Source organism: Elephantulus edwardii, unplaced genomic scaffold (assembly GCF_000299155.1).
Source record: "Elephantulus edwardii isolate Elephantulus edwardi_28Jun2011 unplaced genomic scaffold, EleEdw1.0 scaffold00068, whole genome shotgun sequence".
Classification (NCBI taxonomy): domain Eukaryota; kingdom Metazoa; phylum Chordata; class Mammalia; order Macroscelidea; family Macroscelididae; genus Elephantulus; species Elephantulus edwardii.
The window spans coordinates 8092664-8114760 of record NW_006399818.1 but is presented as its reverse complement, the minus strand read 5'-3'; the positions used below and the strand labels follow the sequence as shown (position 1 = coordinate 8114760).

General features: G+C 39.5%; 1 protein-coding gene across 2 annotated transcripts in view; it reads left to right on the top strand.

Moving 5' to 3' along the window:
* The window catches only part of ANKS1B (ankyrin repeat and sterile alpha motif domain containing 1B), a 1992519-nt gene that overhangs the window by 303044 nt on the left and 1667378 nt on the right, over nt 1–22097 (top strand). For both annotated transcript variants that reach the window (XM_006888510.1, XM_006888509.1), the window contains exons 3-4: nt 9201–9357; nt 16584–16880. In XM_006888510.1, coding sequence (XP_006888572.1) covers nt 9201–9357; nt 16584–16880 — 454 coding nt within the window. The remainder of the gene's footprint in view (nt 1–9200; nt 9358–16583; nt 16881–22097) is intronic.

Here is a 22097-nt window from a genome sequence, read left to right as displayed (position 1 = left end):
ACAAAACAAAACTGGATTTCACACTAGACATCTGTCGTTAGTCAGTTCACTGGCTTATATCTCTAAATAAGGTGAAAAAAAAATTAAGATGTATTTAGGTGTTAAGAGCTGGCCTAGTGGCAACAAGCTGTGCTGCAATCCTGAAGACACTTAGTTTGAGGCCAGCAGTTGCTCTGTGGTCAGCAGTCTCCCCCTGTGCAATTGACTGCCTCTGAACACCACCCCTCTTCAGGATCAGCTATGTGCTGGTTCCTACTCAGCAGCTCACAACAATTAACAACAGTGTTAACCTAGGTAACTGAATACGCTTACAGTCTCATCTTTTTAATTTAAATATTAGATAGTGATAACACTACACAGTAACAAGCCAACTGTAAAAAATACTTTTTTCATAAATACATCTTCTTTCGTACATCTTCCTAATAAATAAAGAATAATGAATTCATATTGCATGCGTCTTAGAAGATGACAACAAAAATTGAGGCAAGTTCAAGTAAAATTTACAATGGCTTGAATAAGAATAAAAAGAAATAGAATATAGGATCACATCAGTTTTCTTCTTTATCTGTTGAAGAGAAATGGCTTATAGGAGATGTTTTGAATATTTTTTTGTTCACTTAAGTATGGAGAAATGCATTTCTCTGAGTTATGACTTTAAATAAGGCTCTTTGGGGTGTGCTAAATTCTCCTTTTCAGACATAAGTATTTAATTTGACCATGTGTACTTGGATATTATTTTACCTTTTCAGTGCTGAAATATTCCCATTAAAAATCAGTCACTAGAGTTGTTCAACATTGCGTGTATGAGATGCCTTCAGTACAGTTTTTAATTGCACATAAATATATGCATCAGAGAGCTAGACGGTGGTTTAAGGATGATACCTTTAAGTTGGGGTACTGGAGAAGAGTCTTGAACATACCAGGGACTTCCAAGAAAACATATAGGTCTGTTTTGGAGAGAGTAAAACCAAATTTCGCCTTGGAGGCCAGGTTTTTGAGGCTTTATCTCACAAACTTTGGGCATGTAGCCAGCGAGGAGGGACTGGTCCTTGGAGAAGGACAGCATGCTCAGAAGGGTGGAGGGACAGCACAGGAGAGGAAGACCCCAGATGAGATGGACTGATACAGTGACTGGGGCCATAGAGGTTGGGGTGTCAAAATCAGGGAGACTGGCTCAGGATAGAGCAGGCTTCAGAGCTGTTGTCTGTAGAATCTCTATGTGTCGCAGGAGACTCAATGACACAAGAGAACAATGCAATTTTATAGTTAAAAGAAGTTTTCTATATATATTTCTCCTTTTCTTGATGACACAACCTTTTGAAGGTGGAAGCACAAGATAACCCCTAAACTCTGAATTACTCAGGAGAAAAAGGTGTGTGGAGAGAGAGAGAGGACAAACAGACTAGAGGAGAGCGAGAGGGAGGGGGAAAGAAAGGGAAAAGGGAAATAGATATAGAATATGGAAAGCAGAATTTGAATTACTTTGCCCAGAGTAACCAGCTGGTACACAGAGTTGGAATTTAAATAAAATATTTTGTGTTTTTAAGTGCTTTTGTTAGTCATGTTGTTATTGTTTTTGTTGTTATGGACCATAGAGTCAGAACCGACCCATAGCTGACTCTCCAGCAGGTTTTCAGAGAAAGTTAAATCACACTGGAGGAGATAGCTTTTCCTTCAGCTTGTTGCCTTGAACCATGTGCCTTCTGGATTTCAGCGCAGCTTCTTGCCACTCTGCCACCAGAGCTCCCTTTAGATTTTGTAATACCAACTATGATTCATAGAGATCCTATGAACAACAGATCTGAAACCTTGCCCTCTCCTGCAGCACTGAGTCAAGATACCTAATATACTCAAGTCTGTTGTTACAGTCACTGTCTCCCTCTATCTTGTCTTGCTTTGACCTGCCATCTTTCCCAGCATGATGTCTTTTCAAGCATTTGTCCCTGCTGATCACATGCTCAAAGTTGGCGAGAAAAAGTCTCACCAGCCTCTAAGGAGAGACCTGTTCTTTTGGCAGTTCATGGGATATATTCAGCACTCTTCTCCAATACCACAATTCAAATACACCTGTTGTTCTTTGGTCTTTTTATTTTTATTTTTTATTTCAAATACATAGGAAGCAATGGAAAATACCATAGCTTGAATCAGGTGCACCTTAGTCTTTAAACAGATATTACCCTGCTTGTTAGCACTTTGAAGAGGTCTTTGACAGCTGAGTTTTCCCAAAACAATACATCTTTTTATTACTTAACTGTTGTTTCCGTGGATTATGGAGCAAAGTCAAATGAAATAGTTGACAACTTCAGTATTTGCTCCTTCTGTCACAATGTTGTCTTTGTCTATCACTGTGTTCTGTTGTTAGTTATAGGTGTAAAATGCTTCTGACTGTAGATAGTTGCTTAATTATATAAGAATATTATTTTAAAATCTCCTGTAACTACTCATAGTGATTCTGTAGGACAAAGTAGACCTGCCCCATGAGGTTGAAGTCTTTGTGGAAGCAGACTGCTTCACTCCGCTTGTATCTGGAGCAGTTATTTAACTACTCATCTTTTACTTAGCAACTCAATGTTTAATTCAGTGTGCCACCACGGCTTCTTTCATTTCAGATCCTATATAACCTTTGTTACCTGAAGGAATATTGGAAGATGCATATGGACTGGGTAACTTCATGTTTCTTCTGGTTTTCATATTCTCTTTTTTCAAAGTTGATTCACCAGGAGCTATTTCATGTAGTCAGTCAGTATGCTAAGCAAATTATTCAAGAAGCTGAACTCTATAAAGAGGAATGCGGCATCAGGATTGGAGGAAGACTCATCAATAATCTTCATTATGCAGATGATACAACCTTGCTTGCTGAAAGTGAGGAAGACTTGAAACACTTGTTACTCAATGTCAGGAAAACAAGGATTCTTACCACTGGACCAATAAGCAGTGTCATGATGGATAGAGAGGAAGTTGAAATGGTCAACAACTTCATCTTGCTTGAATTAACACTCTTGGTATAATTAACAACATTCTTGGTACCAGCAGTCAGGAGCCACATTACACTGGAAAACTTCAGTTAGCAATCTCTCTAAATTATTGAGGGGTAATGATGTCAGTTTGAGGACTAAGGTGTGTCTGATTCAGACCATGTACTTTCTGATTACTTGCTATGCATCTGAGAGCTTGACAGTGAATAAGGATGACAGAAAAAAAAATTGACGCCTTTTTTGCTGTGGTGTTGGAGAAGAGCACTGGACATCCCATAGATGGCCAAGAGAACAACAGATATGTCTTGGAGAAAGTGCAGCTGCAGTGCTCTTTTGGAGTTAAGAGTGATGAGACTTTGCCTCACATATATGGGATACATTGCTAGGAGGGGCTATTCCTTGGAGAGGGACATGATGCTGGGAAGGGAGAAGAGTCAGCAAAGGAGAGGAAGACCCTCAACCAGGTAGATTCACACAGTGACTGCTGCACTGGCCTCTTGTGTGTCAAGAAGTGTTAGGATGGCACATGATAATTTGGTTCAGATATTTTTTTCATAGGGTCAGTATGAATCGTACTTGACAATACCTAAGAATGACAACAGTTTCACATATAAAAAGATTTAATTTTTAATTCAGTCAAGTACTTAATCTTAGAAGGCATGTTACTTTATATTGACTGGTTCCTTTTCTGTGAACCTATTTAATGCTATTAACAATCAGAAAAAAAAATCATTCTCATGAGTTAGAAACAACGCCTAACTGATCTTTCAGCAGATTTTTAGAGACACGTGGGAGATTACCCGTCTTTCTCCCACGGAGCAGGAAGTGGATCCAAGCCACTTGCCTTTCAGTTGGTAGCACAACTCCCTACCCATTGGGCAGCTGGAGCTCATTGATGTCACAATACCATCTATTAAAAGGAAACATGAGACTCAATGACTTCTCCACACTCAGTAAGTAGTTTCCAGAACTGATTCAGATTCAAGTTAAAGTCTCCTGAATTCAGATGTTGTAAAAGAGCATCATGTTTTGTAAATAGGAATGTTAAAATGATTCTTTTCTCTCTGTGTGTACATGATTTCGTTTCCACAGAGGCAGCACAAGGTTGTGATGTTGGTGGTGTGAGGTGCTGTCAAATTATTGTTACCTTAGAGCAGTTCATGTTTGACAGAATGAAATTTATATCCCAGCTATTCCATTGCTTGGAAAATATCCCAAGAAAATGAGAACTGAGGCTCAAATGGAAACTTGTACACTAATGTTCATAGCAGAATTATTCACCATCGCAAGAACATGGAGACAGCCCAGGTGTCCAACCGCAACGAATGGATTGAGAAGTTGTGGTACATTCACACAATGGAATACTACGCAGCATGCAGAAGCAATTATTTTGTAAATTACTACCTAACTTGGGAGGGACAGGAAAGCATTACGCTGAGTGAACTAACTCAGTCCCATAAGTACAAATACTGTATAAAACCATAATTGTAGAATGAGTATGAGGATCCAAGGTAGGGAGTGGGGTGGAAATAGAGGGGGTGGTGTGAAGGAAATAGGAAGGATCTTTTGTGGAAAAAAAAAATATATTCAGACTTTGTAAATAAATCAACGTAAAATTTAAAAATTAGGAAAAAACCCCAAATCCACCCCCCCAAGTTATTCTTTTTTTTTGAAAGATTATAGTAAGAAAATTTAGACTTTCCTTGACCTCTCTTTATATATATATTATCAATACACTGTTATTAATTCTTTCATTGTGGTTTAATAATAATAACAGTTATCAGCGGTGTTCAGTGTTGCAAATTTGTGCTGTATTCTGGGCACAGGAAAGAGATACTTGAATAAATGGCTAAACTCATTCATTCATTCCGTTATTTCCCATTTTCAGTGGCTTCAAGGAAGTGCTTGAACAGAGTGGAGATCAGAGATAGAGAAGCTAGCACAGGATAAGAAGAGATTGGAAAGTATCTAACAGTAACAACAGGTGTGTTGTTACTGCTGTTGTTAGATGCTATCGAGTTGATTATGACCCATGGCGACCCTATGAACAATAGATCTGAACCCTGTTCTATGCTGGCCATCCTCACACTTCCTGACACTAGAGCCCACTGCGGCAGTTACCATGTCGATCCATTTGGTCGAGGGTCTTCCTCTCCTTCAATAACCCTCTACCTTTCCAAGCATCACATCCTTCTCTAAGGAATAGTCTCTCCGAGCAACATGCCCAGAGTATGTGAGGTGAAGCCTCATCATCTCTGCCTCCAAAGAACATTCTGGCTGCACCCCCTCCAAGAAATATTTTTTTAAATTTTATACTGCTTTACTTACAAAGTTCATATACGTTGTTTTGCACACCAGATCTTTCCCACCCCTCTGTCCACCCATCAAATTGTGTGACTCTATGATTAGATCCCCCCTCCCCCCACCACCCATCCTTACCCCACTGCTCCCCTCCATTCCCCTTGGATCCTCATACACATTCCACAATAATGGTCTTATACAGTATTTGTCCTTATGGGACTGAGTTAGTTCATTTAGCATAATACTTTCCAGTCCCTCCCAAGTTAGGTAGTAATTTACAAAATCATTGCTCCTTTGTACTGCATGGTGTTCCATCGTGTGCGTGTCCTGTAATTTCTCAGTCTTTTCAATTGTGGTTGGACATGTGGGCTGTTTCCATGTTCTTGCCATGGTCAATAATGCTGCTGTGAACATTGATGTACAAGTCTCAGTTTGTGCCTCAGTTTTAATTTTCCCAGGATATAGTCCCAGCAGTGAAATAGCTGGATCGTATGGAATTTCTGCGTTCAGCTTTTTGAGAAAATGCCGTACCGCCTCCCAGAGTGGTTTTACCATTTTAAAATTCCACCAACAGTGTATAAAAGTTCTTTTCTCACCACTTCCTCTCCAACATTTATTACTTGTTGTCCTGTTAAACTTTGTCACTACTACTTGAGTGAATTGGTATCTCATTGTGGGGTTTTTCTTTTTATGTCTCTCTTTCTGCCAGTGATTTGTTCTTTTGGCCATCCATGGGAGGTTCACTGCTCTTCTCCAACACCACAGCTCAAAGGCACCGATTCTTCTTCTGTTATCCTTACTCATTGTTCAGCTCTCAGATGCATAGCAAGTGATCAGAAAGAAAATTGCCTGAATCGGGCACACCGTAGTCATCAGAATGACATCATTACTCCTCAGTAACTTAGAAAGGTCCCCAATTGCAGACTTTCCCACTGAATATGTCTCCTGATTTCCTGACTGCTGGTACCAAGGGTGTTAATTGTGGGTACAAGGAAGATGACGTTGTTGAGAGTTTCAGTCTTTTCTCTATCTGTGATGATGTTGCCTATTGGTCCAGTGGTAAGAATCTGTTTTCTTAATATTGAACACTGTGTTCTTTGATCTTCTACAAGTGCTTCTGGTCCCCTCACTTGGAGCAAGCAAGGTTGTGTCATCTGCATAACATCAGTTATTGATGAGTCTTCCTCTCATCCTGATGCCACATTCCTCTTCAGAGAATTTGCTCAGCATACTGATTGAATAGGTATGGAGAGATCATACATCCCTGACGCACTCCCTTCTCATTTTTAAATCAAGCAATTTTCCCTTGCTCCGTTTGCACAATTGCCTCCTGGTCTAGGTCTAAGTCTGTGTGAGCACAATTAAGTGTTCTGGTATTCCCATTCTTCTCAGTGTTAGCCATAACTTGTTGTAATCCACACAGTCAAATGCCTTTTCATAGTCAATAAAGCATAAATAGTCATTCTAGTATTCTTTACTTTTATCCAGGATCCATCTGACATCAGCAATGGTATCCCTGGTGCCATTGCCTCTTCTAAATCCTGCTTGACCTCTGGCAGTTCCCTATCTATGTACTGTTCTAACCATTTTTTAATGATCTTCAGCAGTATTTTTCTTGCATTTGATATTAATGATATTGTTGGATAGTTTCCACATTCTGTTGGATCTCTCTTGAGACTGAGAACAAATATTGGATTTCTTCCAATCCATTGGCCAGACAGCTGTCCTCCAAATTTCCTGGCATAGACTGGTGAGTGCATCCAAGGCTGCATCTGTTAATTGAAACATGTCAATTGATATCCCATTAATTCTGGGGCCTTATTTTTGCCAATGCCTTCAGTGCAGCTTCTACTTCCCCTCTTCATTACCATGGCTCCTGCTTATATGGTACTTTTTGAAACTTTTCCGTTTTCAGTCATTTCTTTTTGGTACAGTGATTCTGTGTATTCCCTCCATCTTCTTTTGATGTTATCTGCTTCATTGAATATATTTCCGTATTGTGACTCAAGGCTTCAATTTGTTGTTCACTTCTCTCAGCTTCAAAAATGCATAGTGGATTCTTCCCTTTTTATTCTCCAATTCCAACTTTTTGAATATTCCATTACAATATCTTGCTTTGTCTTCTTGAACTGCCCTTTGGAATCTTTTTTAAGTCTTTTACTTCAGCATGTTTTCTTTTTGTTTTAGCTTCTTGATGCTCTGGTGCAATTTTCAGATTCTCTTCAGGCGTCAATTTTGGTTTTTTTCTTTCTCCTCTGTATTTGTAATGACCTTTTGCTTTCTTCATGGATGCTATCCTTGATACCATACCATAACTCATCTCGTTTTTGATCATGGTGTTCATTGCTTCAAACCTATTCTTAAGATAATCTTAAAATTCAGATGTAATAGATTCAAGATAATAGTTTGGCTCTTATGGACTTATTTTTCTTTGGCCTCAATTTGAACTTGTACATGAGCAATTAATTGATCTGATCCACAGTCCACCCCGGCCCAATTTTGACTGCCGTTATTGAGCTTCTCTAATGATTCTTTCCACAGATGTAGTAAATCTGAAATTCTAATGCAGCCCATCAGGTGAGGTCCATGTGTTAAGCTGCCATTTGTGTCTTTTAAGAAAGATATTTGCAGTGAAAAAATCATTCAGAATACAAAATTCAAGAATTCTATTTCCAACCTCATTTCTAGCACCAAGCTCATATTTTCCCACTACTGTTCCTTCTCCACTGTTTCTAACTTTTACATCCCAGTCACCAGTTATCTTTAATAGCATCTTGATTGCATGTTGTGTATGTTGAATTGTTATGTGCCATCAAGTCAGAACTCAGTCAAAGCTGCTGCTCCCGGGGGCTTTCAGAGAATAGAACTTTCCTGTAAGAAGACTGCCTGTTTTTCTTTCAGTGAGGAGCTGGTGGGTGGATTTGAACTGCCTCCCTTTAGGTTGGCAGCACAACTCCTTAACACTGGGTTGCCAGTGTTCCCTTATCCTTTGGTGGTGGTTGTTATGTGTCATCAAACTGTGACTCATAACAACCTTATGCACTCTAGCTCTAACCCCTGCCCTGTTCTGAGCTGTTCTCACTGTCTATGACATACCTACTCCCATTATCCCAGTTACTGTGCCAATCCATCTCACCTGGGGTCTTCCCCGCCAGCCCTGTTTTTCCACCCTTCTAAGCATTATGTCTTTCTCTAGGAATGGGTCCCTCCTGGCCACATGCCAAAAGTGTGTGTGTTGGCACTTAAAAATCCTTGTGTCCAAGCAGCAGCCTGGTTTCACCCTATCTCATGGAAGTATGATGATTTTTTAGAGACAGGTATTAGAGAGTTTATTTGTAACTCCATTTTTCCCTGCAGGCTAAATGGAAGTCTGGAAAGATTTTATTATTTTTGCTTTCTTTTGAAGCTTGGAGAAAAAAAAATAAAATGAAACTCATTATCACTGAATTGATTCTAACTATGGAGATCCCCACTATATCCCCAAGGCAGTAAGGCTTGACAGGAGACAGCTCTCCTCTCTTGGAGCTCACGGATTTCAGGTTCTGTAGTCTGAAAGATGTTCAATTTGCAGTGCAACACACTACAGACTGCACAAGAACTTCTTTTATCCGTTTTATTTATTTGATTAAATTCAATTAGTCATTGAAATAACAGCAGTCCCCCCCCACCCCATTGAGTTCTATTAACTAGCTATATTGGTTAGTGCCCTTTCTGTAACTGTGATGGTTGATTTTTCCAAGTTAGTGAACAAGGCAAATGAGTAGGTCAAGTCACACCTCTCAATCTTATGTCTTAATTACTTGGATGTTTCCTCTGAAACTGTCAGCCAACATTTGGTATATCTTACTGTCTGTTTCATAAAATCTCTTGTTCATCATATTATCTTTCTCTCCTGTTTTTCTTCCCCCCTCCTTTTCTTGCTAGGGACATAGTTCTCAAACTACTTCAATATGAGGCATCAACGAATGTTGCGGACAATAAAGGGTATTTTCCTATTCACCTGGCTGCCTGGAAAGGAGACGTGGAGATTGTGAAGATTCTCATTCATCACGGACCATCACATTCCCGAGTCAATGAACAGGTGCCATTGCCAAATGTTTGCTCACGCTAACATTTTTCTGCCTTTTACCAAAGCAAAGCCACTTTGAAAAATGGATTCTTGCAGTCTCAACTCTGCCAAGAACCTCTTGCTGCTGAAATTCCTGAAGGAGATGTTTGAGAAGTTATTCGGCATTTAGAATTGCTGCAAAGGCACTAAATTGGAGCATTTGTAAGGCTATTTTAAAAAAAAAAATAATCCCACGTTAAGGAAGTAGTTGTAATATTTTTTGCCTTCATTATGTAAGCCTGTATTTTATAGATGTTGAGTATGTAAAGATAGACCAGAAGATAGATTTGTAATGCAGATTGGTTTCTCTTAAAATGTTAAATGCTGAAACAATGATAGCTCTCATTTGCATAATGCCTTGCATTTACATTGCTCTGTCACTGTGAGTGCAGTTTTGTGAATCAAAAGGGAAATCTCACTGTATATACTGTTGTCAGTCATATATTTAATTAGAAATACCCTGCCTGTGTCTCCATGTATATATAGGCATAATAGGCTGAATGAAAACCAGCAGTCTAGTACTGGCAGAAAAAGTCAAAATCTTTTGACCTCTAAGTTGAAAATGATTTACTCAGATTACACACAAAGGAAATCCTAGAAGAGGAGGAATGCAGCTTTCAGTATTCTAAATGTAAAAAAAACCAAAACCAACCCACCAACCCCCCCCCAAAAAAAACCAACACACCACCCAAACGTATAGAGATTCGGGAAAATAAAATATGGGACTTTAATACAGTATGATAACAAACATCTTGAGCTCTGCATGCCCCCTACTGTTCCCATTTTGTAAAAGTATATTTGAAAACCAGCATGCAGTCCAACAATTGAATTACAACCGTGACATTAAGCTGTAGGTTGGCCGCTGTCCAATAGCAATGCAAATAGGTTACTCTAGGGCACACCATCTAATAAAGTACAATTAGCATATTGTTTGGATGGATCCAGGCTGTGCCTGGCTTTGACTGAAACTCAGATTAAAGACTAAAAGGTAACATTAGCTGTAAACAGTAATGGGGGGGAAATACACTGAAGTGCATTTGAAAGGGATTTAGCAGGAATATGCTTTATTAATTGGAAGGTAGCTCATTAATATTTAACCCAGTAAAGCTACCTACAGGTAAAGGTTACTGAAAAGACGGTTTTTTTAAAATGAGAATACACTAGAAATCAAGACCTTCTAAAGCATGACCATTTGCCTTTATTTTTCTAGCAAACGTTAGGTAAATTTATGAAAATGCTCTTAATGCCTCAGAAAACCCCGAGTTAGAATAGCGTTCAAGGGGATGAGCCCCCTGGTGGTTAATCTTAAAATTACCTCAAGTGCTGCAAAAGCAAACCTGAAATAATAAAAAGGAAAAGCAAGCCAAGGTTAAACAAGCAGATGTTAGCTTTACAAGGAAAATGGTTTTTTTTTTTCCAAAGGATATGTCAAAAGTCAGAAAGAACGACATTTCCCTGTCGTTGGAACCCACATGTAGCCGGGACTCTCCAGCAGGTTTTCAGAGGCTGTGTTTTTCACAAAGGGAGATCTTGCAGTGCAGCCAGTGAATTTGAACTGCCGGCCTTTGGTTTGACAGCTCAACTCCTTATCCAATAGGTCACCAGAATCCCTTTAAAAGATATGAGAATGGAAAAAATGAAATCCCACGTAGTTGTCCTTTATATTTGAAATATGAGAACTTTAAAGGCTTGTTGGCTCTGATATGATGGCAATGTGTTCTGATTTTTAAATTATAATAATAAGGAGAAACACTTGTTTCCCCATGCTGCTGAACAGAGCATTAAGATAGTAAAACGATGTCTTTTTGAAGAGATTTCAATCAAAAGTTCCTTTTTCACTTCTATCTCTGTCGCGAGTTTTGCTGTTTTATGTTTCTTGAGGTTTTTAAGTACATACTTTCTGTCCTTTAGTTCATGTGTTTTAGGGTGTGTGTGTGTGTATGTGTATTTAGAACCAAAATACTTCTCTTAACAAGCTCATTTCTCCTAAATGTTTCCGATGGGGATTGTATTTTTTTTTTAATAGTCATTCTTTTCCTCCATTTCTGTAAATAGGATAGAGATGCTAATTATAATCCTATACCTAGTCAAGCAGTAGAAGGAAGGAAGGAAAATGTTAATGAACTTTTCTTGAGACATGAGATAAGCCTGGCACTGTGCTAAGCAGTTTCACCTACAAGCATGCTATTTCATTCTCACAAGAACCCTCTGGTGTGATATTATCACTCCCATTTCATAGAAGAAAAATAGTCTCAGAAAAGCAAAACACTGTGCTTAAGACCACATGTTGTTCCAGAAGTAAAAAAAAATATGCTAAGTGAAACACCTCAGTCACAAAAGGATAAATACTGTTATGAAAGGGATATGAATACTGATATGAAAAGGATAAATACTTCTGTTATGAAATAGAACAGACATCAAGGGGTTGGAGAGGGATTGGGGAAAGAGTGGACAGACAGTGAACACTGCATTAGAATAGATGAGGTGGGAAACTGAAAGGAATATATGATTAAGCATTATATGCATGAGAATAATCTGAAACAAGGGGTGTATTGCAAGGTGGGTTGGGGAGGGTGAGGGAATGGGGAAGAAAATATGCAACAATGATTAAATTAAAAAAACAACCAAACCTGACAGAAATGAAGCTATGACCCAGTTCTCTCTGAGTCCAAGGCCCAGAGCCACATATTTTATTTTTGCTATAAATATAACCACCCATGGTGTCTTTGATACACCAGACTTCATGATATTTTAGTGTGTGGCATGACTACCCCATACAGCAGTTTGACTAGTTGGGGATGAAGTTTCCTGTTGTATCTATAGGGTGCTTAGGTGGTGTAGTCTGTCGTGAGTTGCCTGCTAACTCAAAGGCTGTGCATATCTGGTAGTTTGATTCCAGTAGCAGCTCTGCAGGAGAAAGATAGGTAATTTTCTCTTGTTGCGGTTTATGGTCTTGAAAACCCAGTGGCGATTGCTGTTGGTCAACACAAAAGCAGTGAGGAAGCAGAGTCAGTGATTTGATAGCTGAGCACACCACCTTAGAGCCATTAAATCACGTACCTGAGATATCCCAACTGTAAAGTAATGAAGCCCGGATTTGACTCCCGGTCTTACTGATCCAAGTTCAAGTTTTTAACCAGATGTGTACTCTGTTATGATGATAAAGTTATGCATCACACACAGGGCTTCGTTTTGAAATCAGAAAGGGATCATTGGTTTCTAATCTCAGTTTAGCATTTCCAAAACATTTTCCTACCTCTTACTCTTTTGAAATAGAAGTTATACTTTAAATATATGGGGAGGAAAATATTCTTATTTTAAAGATAAGGAAAGCAAGTCTCAGCGAATTTGATTGAATTACTGTTCCTACTAAATTGAGTGTTAGCACTTCAACTAGCTTGTGTTTACTGTTCCACACTGCCCTAGAATGAGGGGGACATAACTTTTAAAAAGAGTAATTTTTATGTCCTGCTTATGATTTTTATACATACACAGTGACTGGGATAATTGGGATGGGAGTGTCAGAGACAGTACGATTGGCACAGGACAGAGCAGAGTTTAGGGCTGTTGTACATAGGGTCGCTATGAGTCGCAAGCGACTTGACGGGACATAACAACAACAACAACATGATTTTTATAATCACCACATCTCCATCTCCTTTCTGTGTTTTTCAGTGGCTTGATACTTTTCTGTCTTCTGATGTTGTATATATTTTGAATTTCTCTTTAAATATTTATCTTTCCCCCCTTTTATCATTTTCTCTTTCTCTCTCTCCTCTCATTAGGACAACCCCCCAGGGAAGCCATATCTAATATTCCCCATGTCATTCACTACAGCTGGAACTCAACTAGTCTTAGGTAGTTTCCATTAATTTTACTTTGAAGCAAGATCTGGTAAATATTTTTTTCTCATCAGCCAGTTTAGTTCTTCCACTTGTCTGCAAGTATCTTAATTTTTCAGGGGATACTTGTTTGGTTAAAAAAGTGAGGGATTCTGTAAAACTCTTAAAGAGTATTCTTGAAAGACTGGCAATTATTAATTAGTGTCTCATCACAGCCCATTTATTTAAAATTAGGCGTTTTTTTAAAGACCTCTAGTGAGTGTGAATGGTTACAATTATAAAATCATACCTCTTTGAAGGTGCTACAATGGTGCCCTCCACTGATGTAACATCTCAAGTATGCCTTTACTATGGATAAAAGCTGTGAATATTTTTTTCCAAGCAGTTCTTGAATGATTGAAATAATTTCTCTTGAGATCTGAACAGTGCTAATTGGTATTATTAGAAAAGGCTTCAATTTTGCTCTCATAATTTCCTGGACTAAAGGCTCTGTAAAAGTAGAGAGGCCTCTGAGGAATCATTATTTCATAATTGGTCTTCCCCTTTTCTCATAGAGGTGCTGTATTTTGAAAAATGAGAGCAAATCTCTTTCAGACCAAGGGGAAATTAGCTTTGGTCAGGCAGCCCATTCCTGTATTATTCTTAGAGGGTATAAAGTAATGAGACAGATTTTCTTTTCAGGTTTTAAAATTTATCCGGATAAGAAAGCCAGAGGGTCTAAACCTGTATGTAGTCAGTCTATGAGGAAGCAGACTGCAGTAACCCATTCAGAAAGTGTCCAGGAAAGACACCCCAGACATAATTAATGATTAATACCTCCAACTAGTGTCTCCTTCCATACGCTCTTAGCTTTTAATGTACTTCCTGCCGCAGGTAAATTTTCATTCTGAAGCTACTTCCAAATACTCTTTCCTACTGTTCGTTTTAAAAAGGAAGAGCTCATTGGAACTGCCTTGTGTTGTGGATCTCCCAAGATTATCACCTTTTTATCGCTTTTCCACTTTTATGTCAGCTTTAGTGGCAAGTAGAATGAAATTTGCATCAACTGGAACCAGTGTAAGGATGAAACTCAATAAAGAAAACCTCCTTGTCATAGAGTCAGAACCAACTCTTAGCTGACTCGCTAGTGGATTTTTCAGAGGCTGTAATTCTCATGGGAGGAGATGGGTCATCTTTTGCCCATGGAGCTTCTGCTGGATTCGAACCTCCACAGAGGCACACTGCCTTTTTGTCAGCAGACCACCAGAGTGCCCCACCATCAGAGAACAGAAACTCAGACATTTGTCAATGAATAGATAATTATGACTCTTACAAGTTTTACTCTATTCGAGTTTTCTTTCTCTAATCCATTTCCACCTTAAACTTTCTTGTGATTTTTCTCATTATGCATCACTCTCTTCTTAAGCTTTAAGTTCTTCTTCCTAACTTTTGGACTTATCTATATTCTTCTATTATCTGTTGCAAGACTGAGTTTTGGGTTTAGATCCTCCTTGTCCCTGTGTCTGGTTAGAATACCTATCAGAGCAGTCACTTTCCATCCCAAATTCACTGACCATTCCTATGGGCCCAACTGTTCAAGATCTGTTTTCAGATCATTAATTTCCTGATAGCCTAGTCGGTAAGGAGTTGAGCTGCCACCTCAGAGGCAGACAGTTTAAATCTACCAGTGGCTCTGAGAGAGAGTAAAATGGGCTGCCACCTTGCAAGTGATTTACAGCCCCTAAAAAACCTGCTGGACTCTCTGCTATGAGTTGATTCCAACTTGATGGAAATGTGTTGAGTTTAATTTTTTGATCCTTGACAGTATTAGCAACTCAGGTTAAACCGTATTGAATGATACAGACATCATGGATGGGCTTTGCATTTTTTCAGATAGGAGTTCACTGATAAGTCTCTGCCTTGTCTGGGTACATAATTAAACTTTAATGTGATTCCTTTCCTTGAGTTGTTGCTTGTTTGTTTGTTTGTTTTTATTCCCCTAAAATAGAGATAACAATAGTAACCTTGTAGGATTGTTGTTAAGAGTTAGATGAGATGGTGTTTGCTAAGTTTTTAGGGATGCAGCCACTGGCGGTAGAATAGTTGTTACTGAAGGACCTAGGATGTAGGACGACTAATAGGACTGACCTGGAGTCTAGATTAAACATACATGGATCCTGGCTCAGTCACTAAAGGACTGTATAAGCAAAATTCACTTTTTAAAGTACTCAGATCCTCACTGTAAACAAAGATGATAAGGGTACCCCTCTCTTAGAGTGCCAGTGGAAGAATTTACTGAGTGAAATGTCTGATGCATAGTGTTTGCTATGATAACAATAAAATCTCAAACCAAAATGAAAACAGTGCAAAACACACACGTACAAATAAAGCCAAACTCGTTCCTCTCAAGTCGATTATGACTCATGACAGCTCTTCTTCGTGTTAAAGCTGTACAAATCTTAATGGAAGCAGACAGACTCTTCATTCTCCTGTGAAGTAGCTGGTGGATTTAAACTTCTGACCTTTCAGTTAGCAGCTTAGTATGTAACCCACTACACCAGCAGGACTCTTGATAACAGTAGTTGGTCTACTTCTTCCAGCTTATCTTTCTACCTCCTCATGTACTCATACCTCATTTCCTCCCAGATTGTGTAGTTGGTCTATCTACCTTGCATCTGGCTTCACTTTTTTCCCATCTTCATGATTTTAATTGCAAAATGGCTGAAGGCATCTCACAAATTTAAAACTTTAAACATCATCACCCATTGCGGTCCTGCGATCCTCTTGTTAAATTGTGTGGGAAAGAAGCTACACCTACCTTTTTATCTATAGTTATGTTTCAGAAAGATATTGTTGCATCTTTGTCACAGCATTTATTCATTCCTTTGTAAAAGAAGCAATGATTTGTGTTTATATGGAAAAGAAAATGAAATTGAAATTGTGAAGCTGTCAGTGTCAGAAGTTCACCCTGTCAGCTTTCTTTTTTAAAGTCACTCTATTAAAAGTGCATTGTAATTTCTGTGAATCTCCTTCTCCAACAAATGTCAGAGAGACATGATCTATAGTGTGGACAGCATTGACCATAAGGTTTGGCAGGAACCCTATCATAGCTACATCATTTTATCATTCTTGAAAATTGAGATTTATAATGTAGAAGAAAAGTTGTTTCTCCTTATTGACGTGACAGTTGAAGAAATGCATTTAATGTAAGAGGTAATACATACTTTTATCAAGTATGCAAGCAACTAAGCATAACTTGCTAAGATCCATGAGTGTAGTTTTTCCAAGGCTCTCATGTTTGGACTTACTGTACTTATGTTGTTGTAATGACAAAGTGAGTTTCTGAAAGCTTGCCTTGTATGTCTTCTTCTTAAACAGAACAACGAAAATGAAACTGCCCTACACTGTGCGGCTCAGTACGGACACTCGGAAGTGGTCGCGGTGCTTCTGGAGGAGCTGACAGACCCTACGATCAGGAACAGCAAGCTGGAAACTCCTCTGGACCTGGCTGCGCTCTATGGACGCCTTCGAGTGGTCAAGATGATCATCAGCGCCCACCCCAACCTGATGAGCTGTAACACTCGCAAGCACACACCTCTCCACCTGGCTGCCCGCAATGGGCACAAAGCCGTGGTCCAGGTGCTGCTGGAGGCAGGGATGGATGTGAGCTGTCAGGTGAGGCTCCTGCCAGCCGAGCCGGAAAAATAATGAGGCTCCAGCTCTGTTTTAGGATGCAAAAGGTTTTAAAATCCATCTGCACACAGCTGGCCATTTAGTAATATCTTTTCTTTAAAATTAGACAACTGGTTCCCACATACTTTTGAAACTAAGATATTGTGCTACATTCAGTTAGGAAGTATGAAAATACAGACACTGCCTCTGTTTGGTTCCTCAAACCTTATTCTCTTATTACGAGTTGGAATGGAGTAATAGTTGACCCTCCAGTGGATTTTCAGAGGCAGTGAATTGCATGAGGAGATCTTTCTCTCGCAAAGCAGCTGGTGTATTCAAACCACGTGCCTTTCAGTTAACAGTGCAATTCCTTACCACTAGGCCACCAGGGCTCCCTTAACCTTATTCTAGTTTGAGATATTATTAACAGATGGATGTTCTATTTGGTATCATTGATAATTGTTTACTTTCTCTGAGTCCTCAGCACACAGCCTTTTATACTATAGAAACCCAGTTAATATAAATGAGTGAATGAAAAATTTGCACCTTATTCATTTTGAGAATCTACTTTGTGTTTTGCTGGTTGACACATGCAACATTCAATTCAATTCTCACAGCTGTCCTGTGGGATTGAGAGTTATTAATTTCCAGTTAACAGATGAGGAATCAGATTGAAAACATAAGGGACTTGCCCAAGGACAAATAACTGATAAACCCAGAATTCTAAATTAATGTTCCAAGGCCAGACCACTATAATGTATTTTCCATACTTGACTAGTAAAGTAAGATTGCTATGCTTAAGGGCAGTCAGTATTACAGAGGTTTGTTTTGAGTTGAACACAGCATTTAGTTTTGTCACAAGGAAAAAGAAAGTTCATTGTGTTTTCTTAAAAATCTCTCTCTCTATTGATATAGATATGTAGATCTCTAAACATATCTCTCTCTATATATCTTAAATTAGCTCCAATTCTAAAGTTAGTTCTTTTTCCGCCTAGTACTTTTCTCCTTTCATGGTTGTTCATTGGCATGCGATTTGGTGACATTTTTTCAGAGACTATTTTGGTTCCTTTCTGCATTGACTTCCTCCCATATAATGAATGAACCATGTCCCCATGAAAGTATATGTTGTAAATCCTAAATCCTAACCTCTAAGACGGTGGTAGAGGAGTTTAAGTGCCCTAGTGGGTAGGTGATTTGAATCCTTGTGGAAGGGTTCTATCCACCAGATGCTCCACAGAAGAAGGACTGGCAGTCTCTTCTCACAGGATTTACAGACCCTGAAAAGGCAATATACAATAACAACAATAGTCTCAAATATTTCCTCTTAGGAGTAGATTGTCTTAGTTATGTGGATGAGGCAGGGTTCGTGTGAAGTATACTTTGGGTCAGTCTGCAAACACATAGCCTAGACATATGGCGAAATTCAAGGAACTTGGAATAGAATCTAAAAAGACATTTCTCCACAGTCAAGAGAAAGGCTTCCCATTCTAAAAAATATTTTGAATTCACATTTATAGTCTTCTAAACGATAAATTTTTGTTGAGGCCGTCCATTGTGGTAACCCTTATGTATCAGAAAGCTAAAGAGCTGTCGTGACACAATGATTAAATGCTTGGTTGTAACAAAAATTTGGTTGTTCACATTCACTAAGATTTCTGGGGAAAGACCTGGTTATCCAGTCTTGTAAACAGTCTCTCTTGCCTTCAAGTTGGAGCTGATTCCTAGGTGACCCTCCAGTGGGTTTTCATTGCTTGCAGATTGTGTAGGAGGAGATTACTCACCTTTCTTCTTTTGCACTTGTGGATTCAAACCTCCCACCATTGGATTGATAGCACAACTCCTTATCTACTAGGCCACCAGAGTACCCTCTTTGTAAAGGTTACAACCTAGAAAAATCTATGAAGTAGTTATGTTACATGAACTTACTATTAGCCAAGATTTTCTTGTTGGCACTTAGTAACAGCAAAACAAATAGCCAGATGTCCTTTGGAGACGAAGGTGAGAAAGCTTCATGTTACATAATTTGGGCATGTTGCTGTTGTTGTTATGTGCCGTTGAGTTGCTTGTGACTCATAGCGACCCTATGTACAACAGCCCTAGACTCTGCTCTGTCTTGTTCCAATCACACCGTCTCCGATACACTCATCCCAATTACCCCAGTCACTGAATCAATCCACCTCATAGAGGACCTTCCCCTCCTGCGCTGTCCCTCCACCCTACCAAGCATGATGTCCCTCTCCAAGGACCGGTCCCTCCTTACAACATGCCCAAAGTATGTTAGACAGAACCTCAGAATCCTTGCCTCCAAGGAGCCGCCCGGTTTAATCCTTTCCAGGATGAATCTGTTTTCCTAGCAGTTCATGGTACCCTCAATGCTCTTCTCCAGCACCACCCACAGCGCAAAGGCATCAATTCTCCTTCTATCCTCCCTAGTCATTGTCCAACTCTGAGGCATAACAAGTGATCACAAAGACCATGGCCTGTATTAGACACACCTTAGTCGCCAGAGAGACACCATTGCTCTTCAGTACTTTGGAGAGATCCCTAACAGCAGACTTTCCCATGGCAATGCGCCTTTTAATTTCCTGGGTACTGGTGCCAAGACTGTTGACTATGGAGCCGAGCAAACTAAAGCTGTGTACAATCTCAATCTCTTCACCATCCATCCTGATGCTGCCAATTGGTCCAGTGGTGAGAATATTTGTCTTCTTGATATTCTCAATCCATATTGGAGGCTGAAGTCCTTGACCCTCTGCAGCAAGCGTGTTATTAGGAGAGGCTATTCCTTGGAGCGGGACATCATACTTGGAAAGGTTGGCAAAAGAAGGGAAGTCCTTCTCATGTAGATTGACACAGTGACTACTGCAGTGGGCTCAAGTGAGTCAGAAATGATGAGGATAGGACAGGGTTCAGAATTATTGTTCATAAGGTCGCTATGAGTCATACTTGACTCAGTGGCACCTAACAACAGAACAACATTACTGCATAGTAAACTGTCCCACAACTTAATGCTTTAAAATAATAGCTGTTCAATAAGCTCATAATTTTGGATGTGGCAGTAGCATGGTTCAGATGATTACTCTTTTTTTTTTTAGATACTTTTGCTGGCCTCATATGTCTGGTGTCAATTTCTAACCACTTACATTGGTCTGCTTTGGGGGTTGGTGGATATTTCCAATGTAAAGTTTACATTGTTGCATTATCTTTTGTCGTCCAGCAGGTCAGCCTGGGTTTGCTCACATGGCAGCATTACAGTTCTGAGAGAGAGGGAGAGAATGGAATTGTGTGTGATAACTTGGAACAAGCACAGCATCTCTTCTGCAACATTGAATTGGCAAAGGCTTATAAAACCAACCAAAACAAAGCAAAACAAAACAATACTCCAGCCTAACCTAAATTCAATGGATGAGAAAGTAGATTCTGTCTCTCGATTTTAGGAAGGTTCAATTTATAAAAGCAGTCTGAATATTTGGTGGAGAGTAACTGTGGCCAGTTTTGCAAGTAATGTACATTCCCACTCCAGGTGGAATTAATGCTAAACAGTGGGGTTGCTTTCCCTAGGGACTGTTTAGAGGTTGAAATATGTTATTGTTTATTTAATTTTTTAAAAATCTTAGGCCTTCCAAAGCAAGGCTGAAGGTTGTAACCGTGAACCCGTTTTCCTGAAGTCTTTATGTATAGTATTTAGTTTTATAGATAGCTGTAATACCATCTAAGGGTGCTCTGGTGGCTTAGGGGTAAATAGTTGCACGGCAAGTCCAAAAGCACAGGTTCAAATGCACCCCATGCACCAAGAGAGAAAAAACACAATCTCCTTGCGTGCACTTCACTCTGAAAACCCACTCCAGAGCCAACTGTGAATCACTTCTCACTAGGTCCATAACAACAAAATGTCACCTAAAAGCAACAAAGTATCTTTTTTCTATCTGCAAACCTTCTTTTTTATTCTACTTTGGTGGCTTTGTAAATAAGCATAAGAATATTTTTCTAACCCTCCCATTAAAGGAAAAAAAATATTGCCCTTCTGTTAAAAAGAACTGAAAATGGAACATAGAAACACTGGGCCATGAGCATCTCTCTGAAAGGGCCACAGGGAGAGAGAATAGCACAGCCCCTCACCGCCCCGGAGAAGAAAGCAGGTAAAGAGCCCGTAGTCCAGCCTCCTGGTGACTCAGAGCCACAGCAGCAACAGCAACAGGTTCATTTATTCATGCTTGACTCACTATTGTGATACAGAGAATGGAGTTTATTAGGGAAGTAAGTTGGAGAGTGGGGGAAGCAAACAGTATCACCCAAAACAAGTCCAGGTTTTAGCTCAAATTCCAAACACAATTCCTCAATTAATCCAACCTCTGTTTTCAATTCAGCAGTCAAATCCAAAGCCAGCAAGATTTGTCTCAGAGCAGTTATAAGTCAGTTTCTCCTTAATTATCTGGCAAGAACAGCAAAATCTTTAACTGTGGCTTTTACCTCAGTGCTCCTCTGCCATAGTTTCTCCACAGCAATACCATAGTCTCTCCACCACCATCATCAAGGTCTCACCACCAGGGTCTCATCTCCAAGCTCCCTCAAGTCTTGGCTACCGCAAGTCTGCTCAGTGTGGGAAGCACTTTTTCTCTTAACCTAGTCCCGTAGCTGTTGATGATGATTTTCAAGACCGTGTGTCTGTAGTTAAGGTAGCTGGAGACCAGAGGGGCCTAAGGTAATGGCTAAGGGGGGGAAAAAGCCAACTTTGGGCTAACACCGCATCTTTAGAGGGCATTACAGTTAGATATATACAGGTATGTTTCTTATGAAACCCAGATAGTTGCTTTAAATTTATATTTCATGATAAGGTACATGTTTATTGAATTATTGTTGTTATTCTTGTTGTTATGTGCCATCAAATCACCTGCGACCCATAGCAACCCTGTGTACACCATCTCTAAAGCCTGCCCTGCCTGAGCCAGTCTCACTGATTCTGACACACCAACTCTTATTGCCCTGGTTACTATGTCAGTCCATCTCATCTGGGGTCTTTCTCTCCTGCACTGTCCTTCCGCTCTTCCTGGCTATGTGCCAAAGTGTGTGAAATGGAGCTTTTCCTTTATCTGTATTTTACCACTTTCATAACATTTACAACAATGTCTTGTTCATAGGGTTGCTATTAGAAGCAAAGTTTGGCTCCTAACAACAGCAGCAGCAACAATTTAATGTTTTGCATATTAGTATATATTTTTA